Below are 18,336 nucleotides of genomic sequence, written 5' to 3'. Positions count from 1 at the left end.
GAGAGAGAGACCACAAGCAGAGGAGAGGCAGAGAGAGAGGGAGACACAGAATCTGAAGCAGGTGCCAGGCTCTGAGGTGTCAGCACAGAGCCCGATGTGGGGCTCAGACCCATGAGCCGTGAAATCATGACCTGAGCCAAAGTCAGATGCTCAACCAACTGAGCCACCCAGGTGCCCCTCTATAAGATATTTTAAAAAGAAAATTGTAAGAAATACATTTTTAACAGGGAAGATGACCTTCAGGATTTTCCCCATGGAACCTGTTTTTTTTTTTCCTTCCTCTTTTAGAAAGTGGCAGCAGCATTGATACGTCTGCTAGTTTTGGAGAATATATTTCTTATACCATCCCATGATATTTATCTGTTAGTAGGAGCATATATTAAATACCGAGTTGCAAAAATGGTGCAGGGGAGAATGACAGGTAAGGTGATTTATCTTTTCCTAAGACTCAACATTTCCTAATCCTTCCTCTTGACAGTGAGAAAAGCAGCCCCACCTTATGTAGTACTTTGTGTTTGTAGATTTTGTGATAAAGTATTCCTTAAGTGCTCTACCTGAGATAATATTGGACAGAGATGGTCCCCATATCTTGAACAGGCTAATGCTTAGCGTCAGTGCCTATGGGCTTCAGAATTCTGTTACTAGCTTTTGTTTTTGTTTTTTGTTTTTAAGTTTATGTATTTATTTTGAGAATGAGAGCACAAGCAGGGGAGGAACAGAGAGAGAGAGGGAGAGAGAGAATCCCAAGCAGACTCTGAACTGTCTGTCAGCACAGAGCCCACTATGGGGCTTGAACTCACAAACTGTGAGATCATGACCTGAGCTGAAATCAGATGCTTAACCTACTGAGATACCCAGATGCCCCTGTTACTAGTTTTTATAGGGCAAGTGAGGAAACTTTACCAGAAGGGACTTCAATGATTTTTGCAAAAGTTTTTTTTTAATTTATTTTTAATAAATTTTAGTTTATTTTTGAGAGGGAGAGAGACAGCATGAATGGGGGAGGGGCAGAGAGACAGGGAGACACAGAATCTGAAGGAGGTTCCAGGCTCTGAACTGTCAGCACAGAGCCCGACGCAGGGCTCAAACTCACAGTGTGAGATCCTGACCTAACCTGAGCCGAAGTTGGATGTTTAACCGACTGAGCCCCCCAGGTGCCCTGCAAAAGTTGTTTCTTGAGAAGCGCAGTTCTTTGACTGAAAACTCAACACTGTTGATCCCAGAAGTCCCATTCAGTTTATAAAGTGTGCCTTGGATCCATTAACGTTAGTCCTTTCCTTACTTAGTGGGGATCTTCCCTGCTACTTTCAGTTCACTGGTTTTTAAGAATGCAAGCTGCATCAACAATTAACTCATACAATATTCTTCCCCCAAATGGCCAAATGTCAAAATTAATCGTAGTGAGAAGGAAATTAGAAACAGATCATACTCTTATTTAATCCTGCTTCCTGATTTTCCTCTTCTAATCCAGCAGTTTACTGTTGTCTCTTACAATGGCTGCTCTTGTTATATTTATATATCTTCCGTGTCTTACAGAGGCGGAATTCCCCCTAGAACACTATACACTGGAGTTACAAGATCCCAGAGTTGCATATAATGGGTCTCTTTCTGGGAAAGTAGCTTTATTGGATGAGAAAACAGCCACAGTGACTGCCGTCCAACTGGGCCAAACTAACCTTGTCTTTGTCCATAAAAGTATCCTTTTCAAGTTTTAGCTGCTAATCTCTGTTTCCCTGAGCATGGTAGAGGTGTTCCTTGATAAAGTAATTTGGTAAAATTATAGTTATTTTGTATAGGTTTTATTTTTAACAAAGAACTGTAAATTATTATTGCCATAATTTCTAACAAAGGGTAGATAGAGAAAAGAATGGTTGGAACTTGGGATCTATTGATTTCAGTGCTTATTTGCCACCTCTGTTAAAGTATAATTAGGAGACAAGGGGAAAATACCTTGAAGAAATTTGTGTGACTTTTATTTAATTTGTTCTTTCCTATTTCTACATGAGTAATTGAGCAAAATGGTATGGTATTTTCTGCAGTAGATGCTTAATTAATATTTGTTAAATGGGGGGCGCCTGGGGGCGCCTGGGTGGCTTAGTCGGTTAAGCGTCCGACTTTCGCTTAGGTCATGATCTCGCGGTTCGTGGGTTCGAGCCCCGCGTCGGGCTCTGTGCTGACTGCCAGCTCAGAGCCTGGAGCCTGTTTCAGTCTGTGACTCCCTCTCTCTCTGACCCTCCCCTGCTCACGCTGTCTCTCTCTCTCCTAGAAATAAATAAAAAAAAATATTAAAAAAAAATTTGTTAAATGGAGTTGAGAGGAATTTTCACTTTTTCAATTTTTTAAATATTACTTTTGAGAGAAAGGCGAGCACAAGCAGAGGAGGAGCAGAGAGAGAGAGAGTCCCAAGGAGACTTTGCTGTCAGCCCAGAGCCCAATGTGGGGCTTAAACCCACAATGAGATCATGACCTGAGCTGAAATCAGTAGTCAGATGCTCAACCAACTGAGCCACCCAAGCACCATGGCAGCTAAATGAATATTAAAAGCATGGACCACTATCTTTTTTCTATCATTCTATTTTCTTTAAATTTGAAATTCAGGGGCGCCTGGGTGGGTCAGTCAGTTAAGCGTCTGACTTCGGCTCAGGTCATGATCTCACGGTTCTCGAGCCCCGCGTCGGGCTCTGTGCTGACAACTAGCTCAGAGCCTGGAGCTGCTTCAGATTCTGTGTCTCCGTCTCTCTCTCTCTGACCCTCCCCTGTTCATGCTCTCTCTCTCTCTCTCTCTCAGGAATAAATAAAACATTAAAAAAAAATTTTTTTTATTTGAAATTCAAGAATACTTGATTCCTGTGATAACTGCATCCCTCAGTCTATTCTCAGAAGTGTACACATTTAAGTTTTTGCTTCCCAACAGATAATAAAAGATAAGATTTTCATTTGTTTCTGTTTGTGTGTTTATTTTTTTCTTTGGTAGCTCACATTTCTCTTTTCACCCAACTCTGGCTCATATGATTTCCTTAAGCAGAAATTAAGATGTCCATATGAGATCCGTGTCTGGACTCCCAAATTGCACCATATATGTTGTAGAGCCTGGATTTTTAGGTATTTTTAGATAATAATCTTAAGAAAAATGAATAGCTTAAACTATTTCACTAGAAAGAGTGTATTAGAAACTAGATTTGAGAGTGAGAGCACGAGCATCTGTGGGAGGAGCAGAGGAAGAGAGAGGGAATCTCAAGCAGGTTCCACGCTCAGCATGGAGCTCTATGCAGGGCTCAGTCCCATAACTCTGGGACCATGACCTGAGCCAAAATCAAGTTGGATGCGCAACGAACTGAGCCACCCAGGCGCCCCTAGAGTCACTCTTTAACCTTCAAATTTAACCTTCATTTGACATGTTTTCTTGCACTGTTAAGGTTTATGTGCTGTCTGCAAGAGTGAAGCGTCTTGAAACAGATTGTGAAAAAATATGAAGATCCATGTGATACAGTATTGGGTTAGGAAAAGAGACTTTATATACAAAGAAAAAAGAATACTAATGTCCTTAGGTCGCCATCAATCTAACGTGACTTAAAGAAGCTGAAATCTTGCCTGATGCATCAGGAATGAGCAAAATTGTGGTTTGTTTTGTATACAGATAGAAGTGAGAGTGCTTCTTTATATCTGAGTTGAACTGTGTGAAGCCTGGATCTTTACACAGTTGTTATTATCATTACACAACTTGATGCAACCAAAAGGTCAACCTTGGAAACCATCTGTTAGCAAGTTTTGGACATTGAATGTGTTTTTATAAGTTTGCATTTTTTAATTCATTATAGAAAAATGTTGGCCGTTTCTGATATTTTGGTTTCTTGATTTGTATATAGATTTCACAGTTCAACCTGGAGACCGGTGGAGTCTAGAGGTGGGACAGGTGTATGCCATTACAGTAGAAGTGTTTGATAAAAGCAGTACAAAGGTCTATATTTCAGATGTGAGTGTCTTTTTTGTATTTTTCTAGCCCCTTGTATGGATGACTTCTTGAGTGGGCCGTCTTTCTGGCTAGGAAGGGTTTTTCCTTTTGCTTCCTTATTTTACTTTTAAAGTTAGTACTTTATGATTGTTATTGAATAGTTCTGTCCTTGAGAAATGCTAAACCAGAAGTAAAATATATATTTCAGTGAGAATTATAGAGAAGAGGTGGAGAGGGTCTCATGCACCGACTCCCTTGAGCTGGTCGCCCCCAGCAGGGTGGGCATCAGTGGCGCTGCAGATGGCAGTGCTGCACCCACATTTTAGTGCCCTTTTGTTTTTTTCCCTGAAAACCGTCAACATATAGAACGGCAAAAATTAAACCCAAATTTACATAAGGTTTGACTCTATTTTTGATCATTTGCTATTATAAAACTAGTATCATTTTAAAATTCCATCTTTCCAATTTAGAATTTCCATGATGAGAGCAAAGATATTGTTTTTATTTATCCCTAGACTGCGTATCCACACCTTTTTCTAATGCTTTGGGATTAAGCTGGCTTTAGTGAAAAAAACGTCTCCCATTTTGTGTTGCTATTGGGCTAATTTTCAGAATCTTAGGATTATGTGCCAGTTCCTAGAAGAGTACTTTGAAGAGCAGCTCACTACAGCAAATGGGTCTTACCATGTAGTAAAAGCCCTGAAAAGTGGTGTCGTGGTGATAAATGCATCCCTGACTTCCATCATTTACCAGGTAGGAACTTATGTATTTTTATTTATTTAAAATTTTTTATTAGTTTATTTACTTTTTAAGAGGGAGGGAGAGAGAGAGCGAGTGAGTGAGCAGGAAAGGTGCAGAGAGAGGGAGAAAGAGAATCCTAAGCAGATTTCATACTGTCAGCGCAGAGCCTGATGTGGGACTCGAACTCATGAACTGTGAGATCATGACTTGAGCTGAAATCAAGAGTCATATGCTTAACCGACTGAGCCAGCCAGGCACCCACACCAGGTGGGAATTTAAAGGATAATTTTTAAATCCTGAGAATACTGATGAGGCTTGGCTGACTTGTTGATTTACAAGCAGATACATGGCGTATTCCATCTTTATCTTTCAATAAAAATGAAAAGCCAATAAACCATATACTTGGTAACTTATTCCTGTACAGATTTCTTGTTGCAGTTTGTGTTATTTCTCATGTCTGTATTTCTGGTCATTGTATATATATACATATATATACACCATTTGAGATTCCTTTAAAAAATTATTTAGGAGTGCCTGACTGGCTCATTCGGTTAAGCATCTAAGTTATGATCTCAGATCAGGTCTTGAGTTTAAGCCCTACACTGGGCTCCACACTGGGCATGAAGCTTACTTAAAATTTAAAAAATATATATTCATGTGCATATTTCCTTGTGTGTCAGGCCTACATAGAGTCTATTCTGAAAATCCAAAGAATTAATATGTCAATTTATTTGACCATGCCGCCAACATTGAACTTTTTGCATTATTTCCATTTTTTATTCTTGTGAAAGCCGTAACTGAATTTCTTTGTACATTTTTTCTTTTGGTTAATCTTTATATGATATAATGCCAGATTTCTGATTTTTAAGTTTCTCATTTTTAACAGCCTGCCAAATTTATCTTCATCTCCCAAACCTACTTTTTCTCCACAGATCCTTTCATCTGGTTATTTAAGACAAAATCCCAAGAGTGGCCCTTGACTCTTCCTTCCCCCTCACCTGCTGCATTCAGTACACTGTTGAATGTCAGCTCTTGTGAATGTCTCCCAGCCCTTTTCTTACTATTTCCATGGTGTTTTTCACCTAGACATTCATCGCAGTTTTTTTCCTTCTTTCCTTCTTTCTTCCTTCCTTTTGCAATCTCTGCACCCAGTGTGGAGCTTGACATAATGAGCTCATGACATGGGGCTCAAGTCCACGAACTGTGAGATCATGACCTGAAATCAAGTAGAATGCTTCACTTCTGAGCCACCCAGGCGCCCCTGATTTTTATTGTTTTTAATGTTTTATTTATTTTTGAGAAAGAGAAAATATGAGAAGGGGAAGGGCAGAGAGAGAGGGAGACACAGAATCCGATGCAAGCTCCAGCCTCTGAGCCCAACCGACTCAGCCACCCAGGCACCCCAGTTATTTTTTTTAACTTTTTAAAAAATGTTTTAATTTTTGAGAGAGAGCACGTTTGCACTTGTGTGCAAGTGGGGGAGGGGCGGAGAGAGGGGGGATCAGAGGATTTAAAGTGGGCTCTTTGCTGACAGCAGAGAGCCTGACATGGGGCTCGATCTCACAAATCATGAGATCATGACCTGAGACAGAGTCAGACACTTAACCGACAGAGCCACCTAGGCACCCCTGTCATAGCAGTTATTAAGGGGTATTCCTACCTCAGAAATCACCCTGAGCTGGAATTGTATTCTAAAAACTACAGAAATTATGTCTTTACTGTTAAAATTCCTTTGGTGGCATCCCATTGATTTTAAGGTGAAGTTTAAACTCTTTAACATGGTTTTATAGGACTTTCCATGACAGAGATCACAAAGGGGTGGCCTGTAGACTCTCTTGGTTTGTGGTCTTTTTATTTTGGCATGCAAACTTTTTATTTTATTTTATTTTTTACTTTTTATTTATCTACTTATTTTAGAGAAAGAACATGAATGGGAGGGAGGAAGAGAGAGAAAGAGAGACTCTTAAGCAGGCTCCAGACTCAGCACAGAGCCCAACATGGGGCTCAATCCCATGACTCTAGGATCATGACCTGAGCATCGGATTCTCAGCTGACTGAGGTGCCCCAAAAACTTCTGTTTAATTGAGAAATTTCATTTATTTTTTACTTATTTTTCTGATTTGATGCTATGTTTATTTTTTTTTAATTTTTAATGTTTTGTTTTGTTTTGTTTCTAGAAGAGAGAGAGAGAGAGAGAGAGAGAGAGACAGCGTGAGCAGAGGAGGGTCAGAGAGAGAGGGAGTCACAGACTGAAACAGGCTCCAGGCTCTGAGCTGGCAATCAGTACAGAGCCCGACACGGGGCTCGAACCCACAAACCGCGAGATCATGACCCAAGCGAAAGTCGGACGCTTAACCGACTAAGCCACCCAGGCGCCCCTGTTTTTTTAAAAATTTTAAATGTTTATGTATTTTTTTTTAAATATTTTATTTATTTCTAGGAGAGAGAGAGACAGCGTGAGCAGGGGAGGGTCAGAGAGAGAGGGAGTCACAGACCGAAACAGGCTCCAGGCTCCGAGCTGGCAGTCAGCACAGAGCCCGACGCGGGGCTCGAACCCACGAACCGCGAGATCATGACCTAAGTGAAAGTCGGACGCTTAACCGACTAAGCCACCCAGGCGCCCCAAAATGTTTATGTATTTTTGAGAGAGGACAAAGTGTGAGCTGGGGAGGGGCAGAGGGAGAGTGGGACAGAGAATCTGAAGCAGACTCTAGGCTCTGAGCTGTCAGCACAGAGCCCGACGTGGAGCTTGAACTCATGGATTGGGATATCATGACCTGAGCCTAAGTCGGACACTTAACCAGTTGAGCCAGCCAGACGCCCCTTGATTTAAACAAAACTCATTTCTGCTGCTCTAGGTTATATGAAAATCTCACAGGGGCACCTGGATGGCTTGGTTGGTTGCGGGTCCGACTTTGGCTCAGGTCGTAATCTCAGTGTCTGTGAGTGCAAGCCCTGGGCTGGGCCCTCTGCTGTTAGCGCAGAGTCTACTTCAGACCCTCTGTTCCCCCTCTTGCACTCTCTCCAAAAAAAAGAGAAAGAGGGAGAATCTGACAGTGATTAGCTGGGACAGACAGTGGCCACACCATTTAGACTACACTTTTAATTCTGCTGTTTCCTGCTACTCACTATTATTTCATATTCAGCTTAGTAAGCCTGTCTAGAGGCACCTGGGGGGCTCAGTCAGTTAAGGGTCCAGCTTCAGCTCAGGTCTTCAAGCTCTGCGTCGGGCTCTGTGCTGACAGCTCAGAGCCTGGAGCCTGTTTCACATTCTGTGTCTCCCGCTCTCTCTGACCCTCCCCTGCTTGTGTGCTCTCTCTCTCTCAAAAATAAATAAACATTAAAAAAAATACTGTGGCCATTTGCTTTGTGACTCTACCTGAATGATTGGCCTCTGACAGCTTTTCCAGCTGCAGGTCCTGTCCCTCTCCCTCTGTTGTGTTTCAGCCACACTGAACTTTCAGTTTCTAGAAAATGCGTTCTTCCTTTTTGCCTCTAAGCTTAATTTCCATTTGTTTATTTTCATTATTATAAACAAATATGATTTGTCTATGATACTTTGTCTACTCAGTGTGAAACATTACTTCTTCAGGCTTGTTTTCCACTTTCATATATTTTCAGAACTCCCCAAACTTCACAGGTCATAATATTCATCACATTTTACTGTTATTATTTGCTCCTTTTTATCAGATTATAAACTTTGAGGGCAATGATTATGCTTACTTTGTTCACATCTATTGCCCAAACATCTAACAGAGCGACTAAACGTATAGTTGGCAGAAATAAGTATTTGTTAAATGGTGTTTGGGTTACTTATATCAAGTATAGGTTTACATTCATTAGTAAAATATGTCCAGTTTTTTCAACAATATTTCTTTAACAGTTTTCCTTTTTTTTTTTTTAAAGTTTATTTATTTTGAGAGGGAAGAGCAGAGAGAGCAAAGGAGAGAGAGAGAATCCTAAGCAGACTCTGTACTGTGCAGAGCCCAATGCAGGGCTCTAACTCAGGAACCATCGGATCATGACTTGAGCTGAAGTCAGACACTTAACTGAGCCACCCAGGTGCTCCTCTTTTTTTTTTTTTATGTAATCTCTACACCCAGTGTAGGGCTTGAACTCATGACCTGAGGTATCAAGGATGACATACCCTACCAACTGAGCCAGCCAGGCACCCCCTCAATTTTTTCAACAATATTTAATACACAGTGATTTTTTTTTGTACATTGTTACGACATTTCTGGCCATTTGACACTATTCTGGAATCATTCTTCAATCCCCAAAATCCTGCTTTTTAAAACATAATGTTTTAAAATCAGAGCTCACCCTTTTTATTTTGATTTATTTTTTAATGTTTATTTTTTAGAGAGAGAGGAAAAATGCGAGTGGGGGAGGGGCAGAGAGAGGCATACACAGAATCTGAAGCAGGCTCCAGGCTCTCAGCACAGAGCCTGACATGGGGCTCAAACTCACAAACCAGGAGATCATGACCTGAGCCAAAGCTGGATTCTTATCCCACTGAGTCACACAGGTGCCCCACACCCTTACTCCTTTAAAAATTGTTTTTATTTTTTATATTTTTGCCTAACCCTGCTGTTTATCAAGTTCATATTTGGTGTGGAAATTGTAATTGACACCTACTATACTCTTTTCTTTTTTAAATAAAGCTTCACTTAAAATTGTTTTTAATGTTTATTTTTGAGGGGGGAGGAAGACAGAGGCAGAGCGTGAGCAGGGGAGAGACAAAGAGAGAGGGAGACACAGAGTTCGAAGCAGGCTCCAGGCTCTGAGCTGTCAGCCCAGAGCCTGACGCGCGGCTCAAACCCACAAACCGTGAGATAATGACCTGAGCTGAAGTCGGATGCTTACCCGACTGAGCCCCCAGGCGCCCTGATACCTACTATACTCTCAATTCCGTGAGGCTAGCGATAGTCCTTGGGTTTTCCTAGTTTCCTTAGTACCTGTCAAGAGATAATAGTTCATCTTTTTCTGCATTGCGATTAATATGTGGATTATTATGATCTGAAATTTGGAAAGTCTTTATTGAATATATTGGAACACATAACCATTTTGGAGGAAGAGTTATCATTAGTAACTTACACTGTTTATTTTGAAATTTTAGATTTATAGGAAGTTGTAAAAATAGTACATAGGACGAAAAAGATGTACAAATGGCCAGTAAACATAAAAAGATGTTCAATATAATTAGTCATTAGGAAAATTCATATCAAAATCATGAGATATCACTTCACACCCACTGGCTAAAATGAACCAAAAAATTAAAAAAAAAAAGAAAATGGAAAGGACAGACAATGGCAAGTATTAATGAGCATATAGAGAAATTTGAACCCTTATACACTATTGGTGAGAATGTGTGTAAGTGTATAAATGGTGTAGCTGCTTTGGAAAACACCTGGCAGTTATCAAAAGGCAAAAATAGAACTACTGTATCTCCCAGCAGTTCTGCTTTTATGTATAGATGCAAGAAATATGTAAAGATGATGACTCAAAAGCTTGTGTATCAATGTTCATCGCAGCATTACTTATGATAGAAAGTGGAAACAGCCCAAATGTTGGTCAGCTGGGGAGAAGATAATAAATTATGGCAGATCCATATTCCACACGGGAATATTTGGCAATAGAAAAAAAAAAAGAAGTACTCATATATGCTTCAACTGGGATAATTCTTGAAAACATCATGCTAAGTAAAAAAAAATAGACACAGAGGCCACATGATGTATGATTCCATTCATGTGAAATCTCGCAAGTAGGCCAGTCTGTAGAGACAGAAAGCAGATGAGTGGTCCCCTAGGACTGGGGGAGGGGGTGGAGAACTTGGAGAGTGACAGCTAAGATATAGGGTTTGGTTTTGGTGAATGAAAATGTTCTAAAATTGATCATGGTGATGGATAAGAAACTGAATGTACTAAGCATAGTGCCCTTAAGATCTATCTAAATTGTTGCATGTATCAATATTTAATTTAAAAAAACTGCTGAGTTATATTCCATTGTATAGATACACTAGAGTTTTTTAACCATTCAGCTATTGAAGGACGTTTTGTTTTTTTCTAGTATTTGTCTATAATAAATAAAGTGGCTCTGAACCCTTTTTTTTTTTTTTTGAGAGAGAGAGAGAGAGCAGCGGAGGAGCAGAGAGGGAGGGAGAGAGAGAATCCCAAGCAGGCTCTGTGTTGATAGCATAGAGCCTGACACAAGGCTTGAACTCACAAAACTTTGAGATCATGACTTGAGCCGAAACCAAGAGTTAGATATTTAACCAACTGAGCCACCTAGGTGCCTCAATAATTCTAATAATCTGTAGAATCATTTAGGTTTTCTATCGTATCATCTACAATTATTGACAGATTTGTTTCTTTCCTGTCCTAATCCAATACCCACTTTTTCCAACCATAATACCTTTTACTTTTTTTCTTGCCTTATTCACGATCTCCAGTACAATGCCAAACAGACATGGTAATAATGGCCAGTTTTTCTTTGTGATCTCAAAGGAAAGCTTTAAAAAAATTTTTTTTAACATTTATTCATTTTTGAGAGAGAGAGAGAGAGAGTCTGAGAGTGGGAGAGGTGCAGAGAGAGAGACACAGTGGTGAGATCCTGACCTGAGCCGAAGTCAGACATTTAACAGACTGAGCCCCCCAGGCGCCCCGATGTTTGTTTATTTTAGAGAGAGAACTAGTGGGGGAGGGGCAGGAAGAGGAGGAGAGAGAGAATTCCAAGCAGGCTTTGCACTGCCAGTACGGAGCTTCTTCCGGGGCTTGAACTCACAAACTGTGAGATCATGACCTGAGCTGAAACCAAGAGTAGGACGATTAACTGACTGAGCCACTCAGGTGCCCCCAGAAGAATAGGTATTAACTCTTCATTAAATGTTTGATAGAACTCACCTCTGAATCCATCTGGCCCTGGTCTTCTGTTTGTTGGCAATTTTTTGATTGGTGATACAATTTCATTTCTGGTAAACAGTGTGTTTGATGTTTCTATTTCTTCCTGTTTTGGTTTTCATAGGTTATAGGTTTCTAGGATTTAATCCATTTCTTCTAGGTTGTACAACCTGTTGTCATATAGTTATTCATAATATTCTCTTATACTTCTATTTCTGTAGGTTTGGTTGTTATTTCTTTCTCATTTGTGACTTTATTTATTTGGGTCCTTCCACTTTTCATTTTGATAAGTGTAAGAATCAGCTCCTGGTTTCATTGGTCTGTTCAATTGTTTTTCAGTTTCTAGATCATTTATTTCTGCTCTAATCTTTATTATTTCCTTCCTTTACTGGCTTTAGGTTTTGTTTGTTGTCCTTTTTCTAGCTCCTTTAAGTGTAAGTTTCGATTGTTTATTTGAGATTTTTCATGCTTCTTGAGGTATGCCTGTATTGCTATAAACTTAGAACCACTCTTGCTGCATCCTAAAGGTTTTGAATCCTTGTGGTTTATTTTCATTTGTTTTTGTGTACTTCTGTATTCTTTTATTTCGTGGTGACCCATTCATTGTCTGTTTAACCTTCACGTATTTGTGGTATTCCCAGATTTTTTCTTGTGGTTGACTTCTGATTTCATAGCATTGTAGTCAGAAAAGATGTATGGTATGACTTCAGTCTTTCTGAACTTGTTGATGCTTGTTTTGTGATCTGTTTTGGAGTATGTTCCACATACACGTGAAAAGAATGTATATTCTGCTGTTTGGGGATGGAATATTCTGAATATATCTGTTAAATCCATATAGCCCAGTGTGTCTTTTAAAGCCATTGTTTCCTTGTGGGTTTTCTGTTTCGATGACCTGTCCATTGATGTAAGTCGGGAGTTTAAGTTCCTTACTGTTATTGTATAGAATATTATTGTATACTGTATTGTATTCAGTGATAACCAACTAGTTCTTTTATGTTTCTTATTGTTTTATGTATTTGGGTTCTCCCATGTTGGATACATAAATATTTACAATTGTTACATTTTCTTGTTGGATTGTCCCCTTTATTATTACAGTGCTCTTCTTTGTCTCTTGTTACAGTCTTTGTTTTAAAGTCTGTATTGCTACTTCAGCTTTCTTTTGATATCCATTTGCATGATAAATATTTATCTGTCCCTTCACTTTCTTTTTTTTTTCTTTTTTTTTTTTTAATGTTTTATTTTTATTTCTAGGAGAGAGAGAGCGTGAACAGGGGAGGGTCAGAGAGAGAGGGAGTCACAGACTGAAACAGGCTCCAGGCTCCGAGCTGGCAGTCAGCACAGAGCCCGACGCGGGGCTCGAACCCACGAACCGCGAGATCATGACCTAAATGAAAGTCGGACGCTTAACCGACTAAGCCACCCAGGCGCCCCGTGTCCCTTCACTTTCAATCTGCAGGTGTCTTTAGGTCTAGACTGAGTCCCTTTTTGGGTACCTGGCTAGCTCAGTCAGTAGAACATGCGACTGTTGATCTTGGGGTTGTAGGTTCAAGCCCCACGTTGGATGTAGAGATTACTTAAAAATAAAATATTGAGTAAATAAACAAAATGAGTCTCTTGTAGGCAGCGTATAGTTTGGTATTGTTTTCTGTTGTTGTTTACCCGTTCTGTTAACTCTGTGTCCTTTGATTGGAGCATTTAGTGCACTTACATTCAAAGTTATTATTGGGGGGGGCACCTGGGTGGCTCAGTTGGTTAAGTGTCTGACTTTGGCTCAGGTCATGATCTCACAGTTCGTGGGTTCCAGCCCCGCGTCGGGCTCTGTGCTGACAGCTAGCTCAGAGTCTGGAGCCTGTTTAAGATTCTGTGTCTCCCTCTCTCTCTGACCCTCCCCTGCTCACGCGGTCTCTCTCTCTCAGAAGTAAATAAAATAAATGAAATGAAATAAAAAACAAATAAAACATTAATTTTTTTTTTAAAAAACAAAGTCATTATTGGTAGATATGTATTTATTGCCATTTTGTTACTTGTTTCTGAAGATTTTCTCTGATCTTTGTCTTTCCCTCTTTCATCATTTGCTGGTTTTCTTTAGTGATGTATTTGGATTTCTTTCTTGCATTCTTTGCTTACTTATTAGTGGTTTTGTTGTGTGGTTACCATTAGGTTTGTATATAATTTCTGCATAAAGCAGTCTATATTAAGTTGATGATTGTTTAACTTTGAACCCTTTCTCATTCTTTAGGTATATGTTATCATATTTTACATCCTTTTATTTTGTGAGTTCCTTGAGTGAATTTTCACAGAAATATTCATTTTTACTTCTTTTGTATTTTCTACTTTATATACTCTCACTAACAGTCTCTCCTTACTATTCATATTGTCCTCTTTAGTTTTTCTTGTAGGGCTGGTTTAGTGGTCATGAACTTCTTTAGTTTCTGTTTGTCTGGGAAACTCTTTATCTCTGCTTCTGTTCTGATGGATAGTCTTGCTGGATAGAGTATTCTTGGCTGCAGATTCTTCTCTTTCAGCACATTGATCATGCTTCTCCCTTCTGGCTTGGAAAAAAATCTACCGATAGCTTTACGGGGCTTCTCTTGTATGTAACTGTCTTCTTTTGTCTTGCTGCTTTTAAGATTTTTTCTTTTTTTAATACTTTTTTAAAAATGTTTTTGTTTTTGAGAGAGAGAGAGAAAGACCACAAGTGGGGAAGGAGCAGAAAGAGAAGAGAATAGAGGATCCAAAGTGGGCTCTAGGCTGACAGCAGAGAGCCCAACATGGAGTTTGAACCTACAAACCAGGGGATCATGACCTGAACCAAAGTCAGACGCTCAACTGACTGAGCCACCCAGATGCCACTTTAATAATTTTTTTAATGTTTATTTTTGAGAGCGTGTATGTGAAAGTGGGGGTGAAGGAGGGAGAGAGAGAGAGAGAGAATCTGAAGCATGCTCTGTGCTATCAGCATGGAGTCAGACATGGGGCCCAATCTCATGAACCATGGGATCATGACCTGAGCTGAAATCAAGAGTCAGACGCTTAACTGCCTTGAGCCACCCGGGCGCCTATGAGATTATTCTGCCACCTTAATTACAGTGTGTCTTGGTGCGGATCTGTTTTTGTTGGGGGTCCTCTGTGCCTCCTGGATCTGGATATCTGTTTCCTTCCCCAGATGAAGGAAGGTTTCAGCTCTTATTTCTTCAAATAAACCTCTGCCCCCTTTCCTTTCTTCTACTTCTAGGACTCCTATAATACAAATATTTTAACATTTTTCTTTTTAATGTTTATTTTTGAGAGAGAGAGAGAGAGCATGCACGAGCAGGGGAGAGGCAGAGAGTGAGGGAGACACAGAATCAGAATCAGGCACCAGGCTCTGAGCTGTCAGCAGAGAGCCTGATGCAGGGCTCGAACCCAGAGACCACAAGATCATGACCTGAGCTGAAGTCAGACGCTTACCTGACTGAGCCACTCAGGCACCCCAAATGTTTTTATGCTTGGTAGAGTCACTGAGTTCCCTAAATCTCTTCTCGTTTTGTGAAGAGATTCATTCTTTTTTCTACTTTTTGTTCTGCTTCAGTGCTTTTCCATGACTGTCTTCTAAGTCACGGATTCGTTCCTGTGCTTCCTCCAGCCTGCTGTTCATGCCATCAAGCATGTTTCTCATTTTGTTCATTGAGCCCTTTATCTCTGCTATGTTGTTCCTTATCTCTGCATTAATGGTCTCACTGGTGTCCTCTACTCTTTTCTCAAGTCCAGTGAGTATCTTTATGATCGTCACTTATTTATTTATTTATTTAATGTTTATTTTTGAGGGAGAGACAGAGTGCAAGCAGGGAAGGGGCAGAGAAAGAGGGGGAGATACTGAATCCAAAGCAGACTTCAGGCTCTGAGCTGTCTGCAAAGAGCCGGGGCTCGGCTCGAACTTGCCATCCGTGAGATCATGACTTAAGCCAACGTCGGACGCTTAACCGACTGAGCCCCCCAGGTGCCCCTGGTCATTACTTTGATTCTCCATCAGGCATGTTACTTCCCTCTGTTTCACCTCGATCTCTGGCCGTGATCTTTCCTGTTTTCTCACTGGACTGATTCCTCTGTCTTCCCATTTTGTCTAAGTCTCTGCGCCCATCTCCGTGTATTGAGAGTCGGCTGCGTCTCCCGCTGCTGAAGGTAGTGGCCATGTGAAGAAGAGGTCCTGTCATGCCCTGCCGTGTAGGGTCCCCTGTCGCCCAGGTCGCGGCGCTTCCGGGAGCAGCTCCAGCGTGTACTGCCTGCGTGTGCTCTGCTGTCGCATCCTGGCTTTAGCCTTCAGGCCCATCACCTGCAGAGGCTTTCTGCCTGCTGTGGGCAGTGTCTGGTCCCTGGCCTGAGTGTGGCGGCTTCTTCTTTTTTTTTTTAATAGTTTATTGTNATTCAAGAGTCTCTCATGGTTTGCCTCCCCCCCTCCCCCACTATTTTCCCCCTTCTTCTCCCCCATGGTCCTCCATTAAGTTCCTCCTAATCCTTCCATACGTGCAAACATATATCTGTCCTTCTCTGCCTGACTCACTTCGCCCAGCATAACACCCTCAAGTTCCATCCATGTTGCTATACATGGCCAGATTCCATTCTTTCTCACCGCCATGTAGTATTCCAGCGTGTAGATGAACCACAGCTTCTGAGTGTGGCGACTTCTAACTGGACATGCTCTGGTCTGCTTATGCGATGCAGTCTGTCGCCACCGCCATCACCGGAACCCGGCCTTGCCGAACCCCCCCTGGTTGAGAGACGCGGTGTGGGCAGGGGTTCGCAGCGCTCTTCTGGGGTTGGAAACCTGCTGTGCTGGGACTGAGGCGAGCGGAGGGGAGCGGTGGGTCTGCTGGCGCGCAAGCGGGCGGGGTGTAAGCAAGTTAGGTAGGAGTGTGGGCTCTCGCTAGTTCCCAGCAGGTGGCCCTGGGTGCAGGGTGATGGTGGAGGGAAACGGGGCCTGCTAGTTCCTTTGTTCCTGGAGGGGTCTCTCTGTGAATGCTGCCTCCCTGGGATGCAGGTGGAGAAGAGCGCATAACCCCCCCACTGTGTGTCCCAGACACTCTTCAGATCTCTGTTTCCGTGCTGTGTGTCCAGGGCTGTTTGCTCTGCCTTCCCTCCAGGAGGGATGCCCAGTGACCTTTTGTTTGTTTTTAATTTTTGAGAGAGAGAGAGAGACACACACACACACACACACAGAGCATGAGTCGGGGAGGGGTCAGAGAGAGGGAAACAGAATCTGAAGCAGGCTCCAGGCTCTGAGCTGTCAGCACAGAGCAACTCACCAGCTGTGAGATTATGACCTAAGCTGAAGTTGGATGCTCAACCAACTGAGCCACCCAGGAGCTCCCCCATTGACCTTCAAAACTCCAGGTCTTAAGGGGCGCCTGGTTGGCTTAGTCGGTTAAGTGTCCGACTTTCACTTAGGTCATGATCTCGCGGTTTGTGGGTTCGAGCCCCGTGTCGGGCTCTGTGCTGACTGCCAGCTCGGANGCCTGGGCCTGGAGCCTGTTTCAGTCTGTGACTCCCTCTCTCTCTGACCCTCCCCTGCTCACGCTGTCTCTCTCTCTCTCTCCTAGAAATAAAAAAAAAATATATATATATATATATATATAAAAAAAAAACTCCAGGTCTTAAGCCCTGAAGTTTCCAAGAACTCAGAAAATTCAGCCGCTCTTGCCTTCCAGTTTCCTAGCCAGTTGCTATGGGGAATCATTTTTTCCCTGTACTTCCCTGTACGTCTGCCCTCATCCTTCTTTGTGATCAACTGTGGCTCCCTCCCCGCCACAGTGGCCATGATCTGTTTCCGTCCCAAACCGTGTCTTAGTACTTCCTACCTTCTTCAGCGTGGCTTCTCTTCCACCCCTAGTTGTGGAGTTTGTTCTGCCAGTCCTCGGGTCAGTTTTGGGGGTGTTTAGGACAATCTGATAGTTATCTGGCTGTATTCATGGGAGGAGGCAAGCCTAGCTCTTAGATCTGGGTTGGCCACCATCTTCCTTAGCCCCCAGAACACCCATATCTTATAGCAGAATAATGTTCTTTTCAACTGAAAGACTTAGGGGCATGTGGGTGGCTCAGTCGGTTAAGCGTTCGACTTCGGCTCAGGTCATGATCTCACAGACTGTGGTTTTGAGCCCCGGGTCGGGCTCTGTGCTGACAGCTAGCTCAGAGCTTGGAGCCTGCTTCAGATTCTGTGTTTCCCTCTCTCTCTGACCATCCCTGGTTACGCTCTCTCTCAGAAATAAATAAAACATTAAAAAAATTTTTTTTAATTTTAAAAACCAGACAGATAAAAAAATTGATTGATTTTTCCCTTTGTAGGGAACAGCCAGGATAGTTGATTGTCAGCAGTCTGTTTTACCTGTATAAATCGCCCCCATCCTTGCTCTTTCTTTAATGATGAAGGGATTGCCTTACCCTAGCACCTTTAATGTTACTTTTCTTCTTAATGGCTTGGGATATCACTTTGTCTTTATAGTTAACATATTTAACTGTTGGTTGTTCAAGGGTCTTTCTTTCTGAAACTATGCTATCCCTTCTTATGCTGATAAAACTTTGTTATGTCAGGAAATTTTGACAATTTTCTCTGACGGTGATACTTATTTTAAGTCTGATAAAAGCCCTTTCATTATTATTGGACTATAATAGCTGTGCTTCTTTAATGAATAGGAATATTTATTTACTTCTTTTAGAAAAACAAACTAGTTGAGTAATTCATTAGCACACAGTTTTGCTGATACTTTGAAA

At 41.6% G+C, this 18,336-nt stretch overlaps 1 protein-coding gene across 1 annotated transcript in view; it reads left to right on the top strand.

Moving 5' to 3' along the window:
- The first annotated feature begins 3,041 nt into the window (after nucleotides 1-3,041).
- NUP210L (nucleoporin 210 like) overlaps nucleotides 3,042-18,336 on the top strand; it is a 67,135-nt gene continuing 51,840 nt past the window's right edge. Inside the window, exons 1-3 of the mRNA XM_077764042.1 lie at nucleotides 3,042-3,102; nucleotides 3,867-3,973; nucleotides 4,565-4,705. Coding sequence (XP_077620168.1) covers nucleotides 3,042-3,102; nucleotides 3,867-3,973; nucleotides 4,565-4,705 — 309 coding nt within the window. The remainder of the gene's footprint in view (nucleotides 3,103-3,866; nucleotides 3,974-4,564; nucleotides 4,706-18,336) is intronic.

Source organism: Crocuta crocuta, unplaced genomic scaffold (assembly GCF_008692635.1).
Source record: "Crocuta crocuta isolate KB4526 unplaced genomic scaffold, BGI_CrCroc_1.0 scaffold528, whole genome shotgun sequence".
NCBI classification, from domain to species: domain Eukaryota; kingdom Metazoa; phylum Chordata; class Mammalia; order Carnivora; family Hyaenidae; genus Crocuta; species Crocuta crocuta.
Note: the sequence above shows the minus strand (reverse complement) of the source record. Positions and strands in the feature narration are given on the sequence as shown.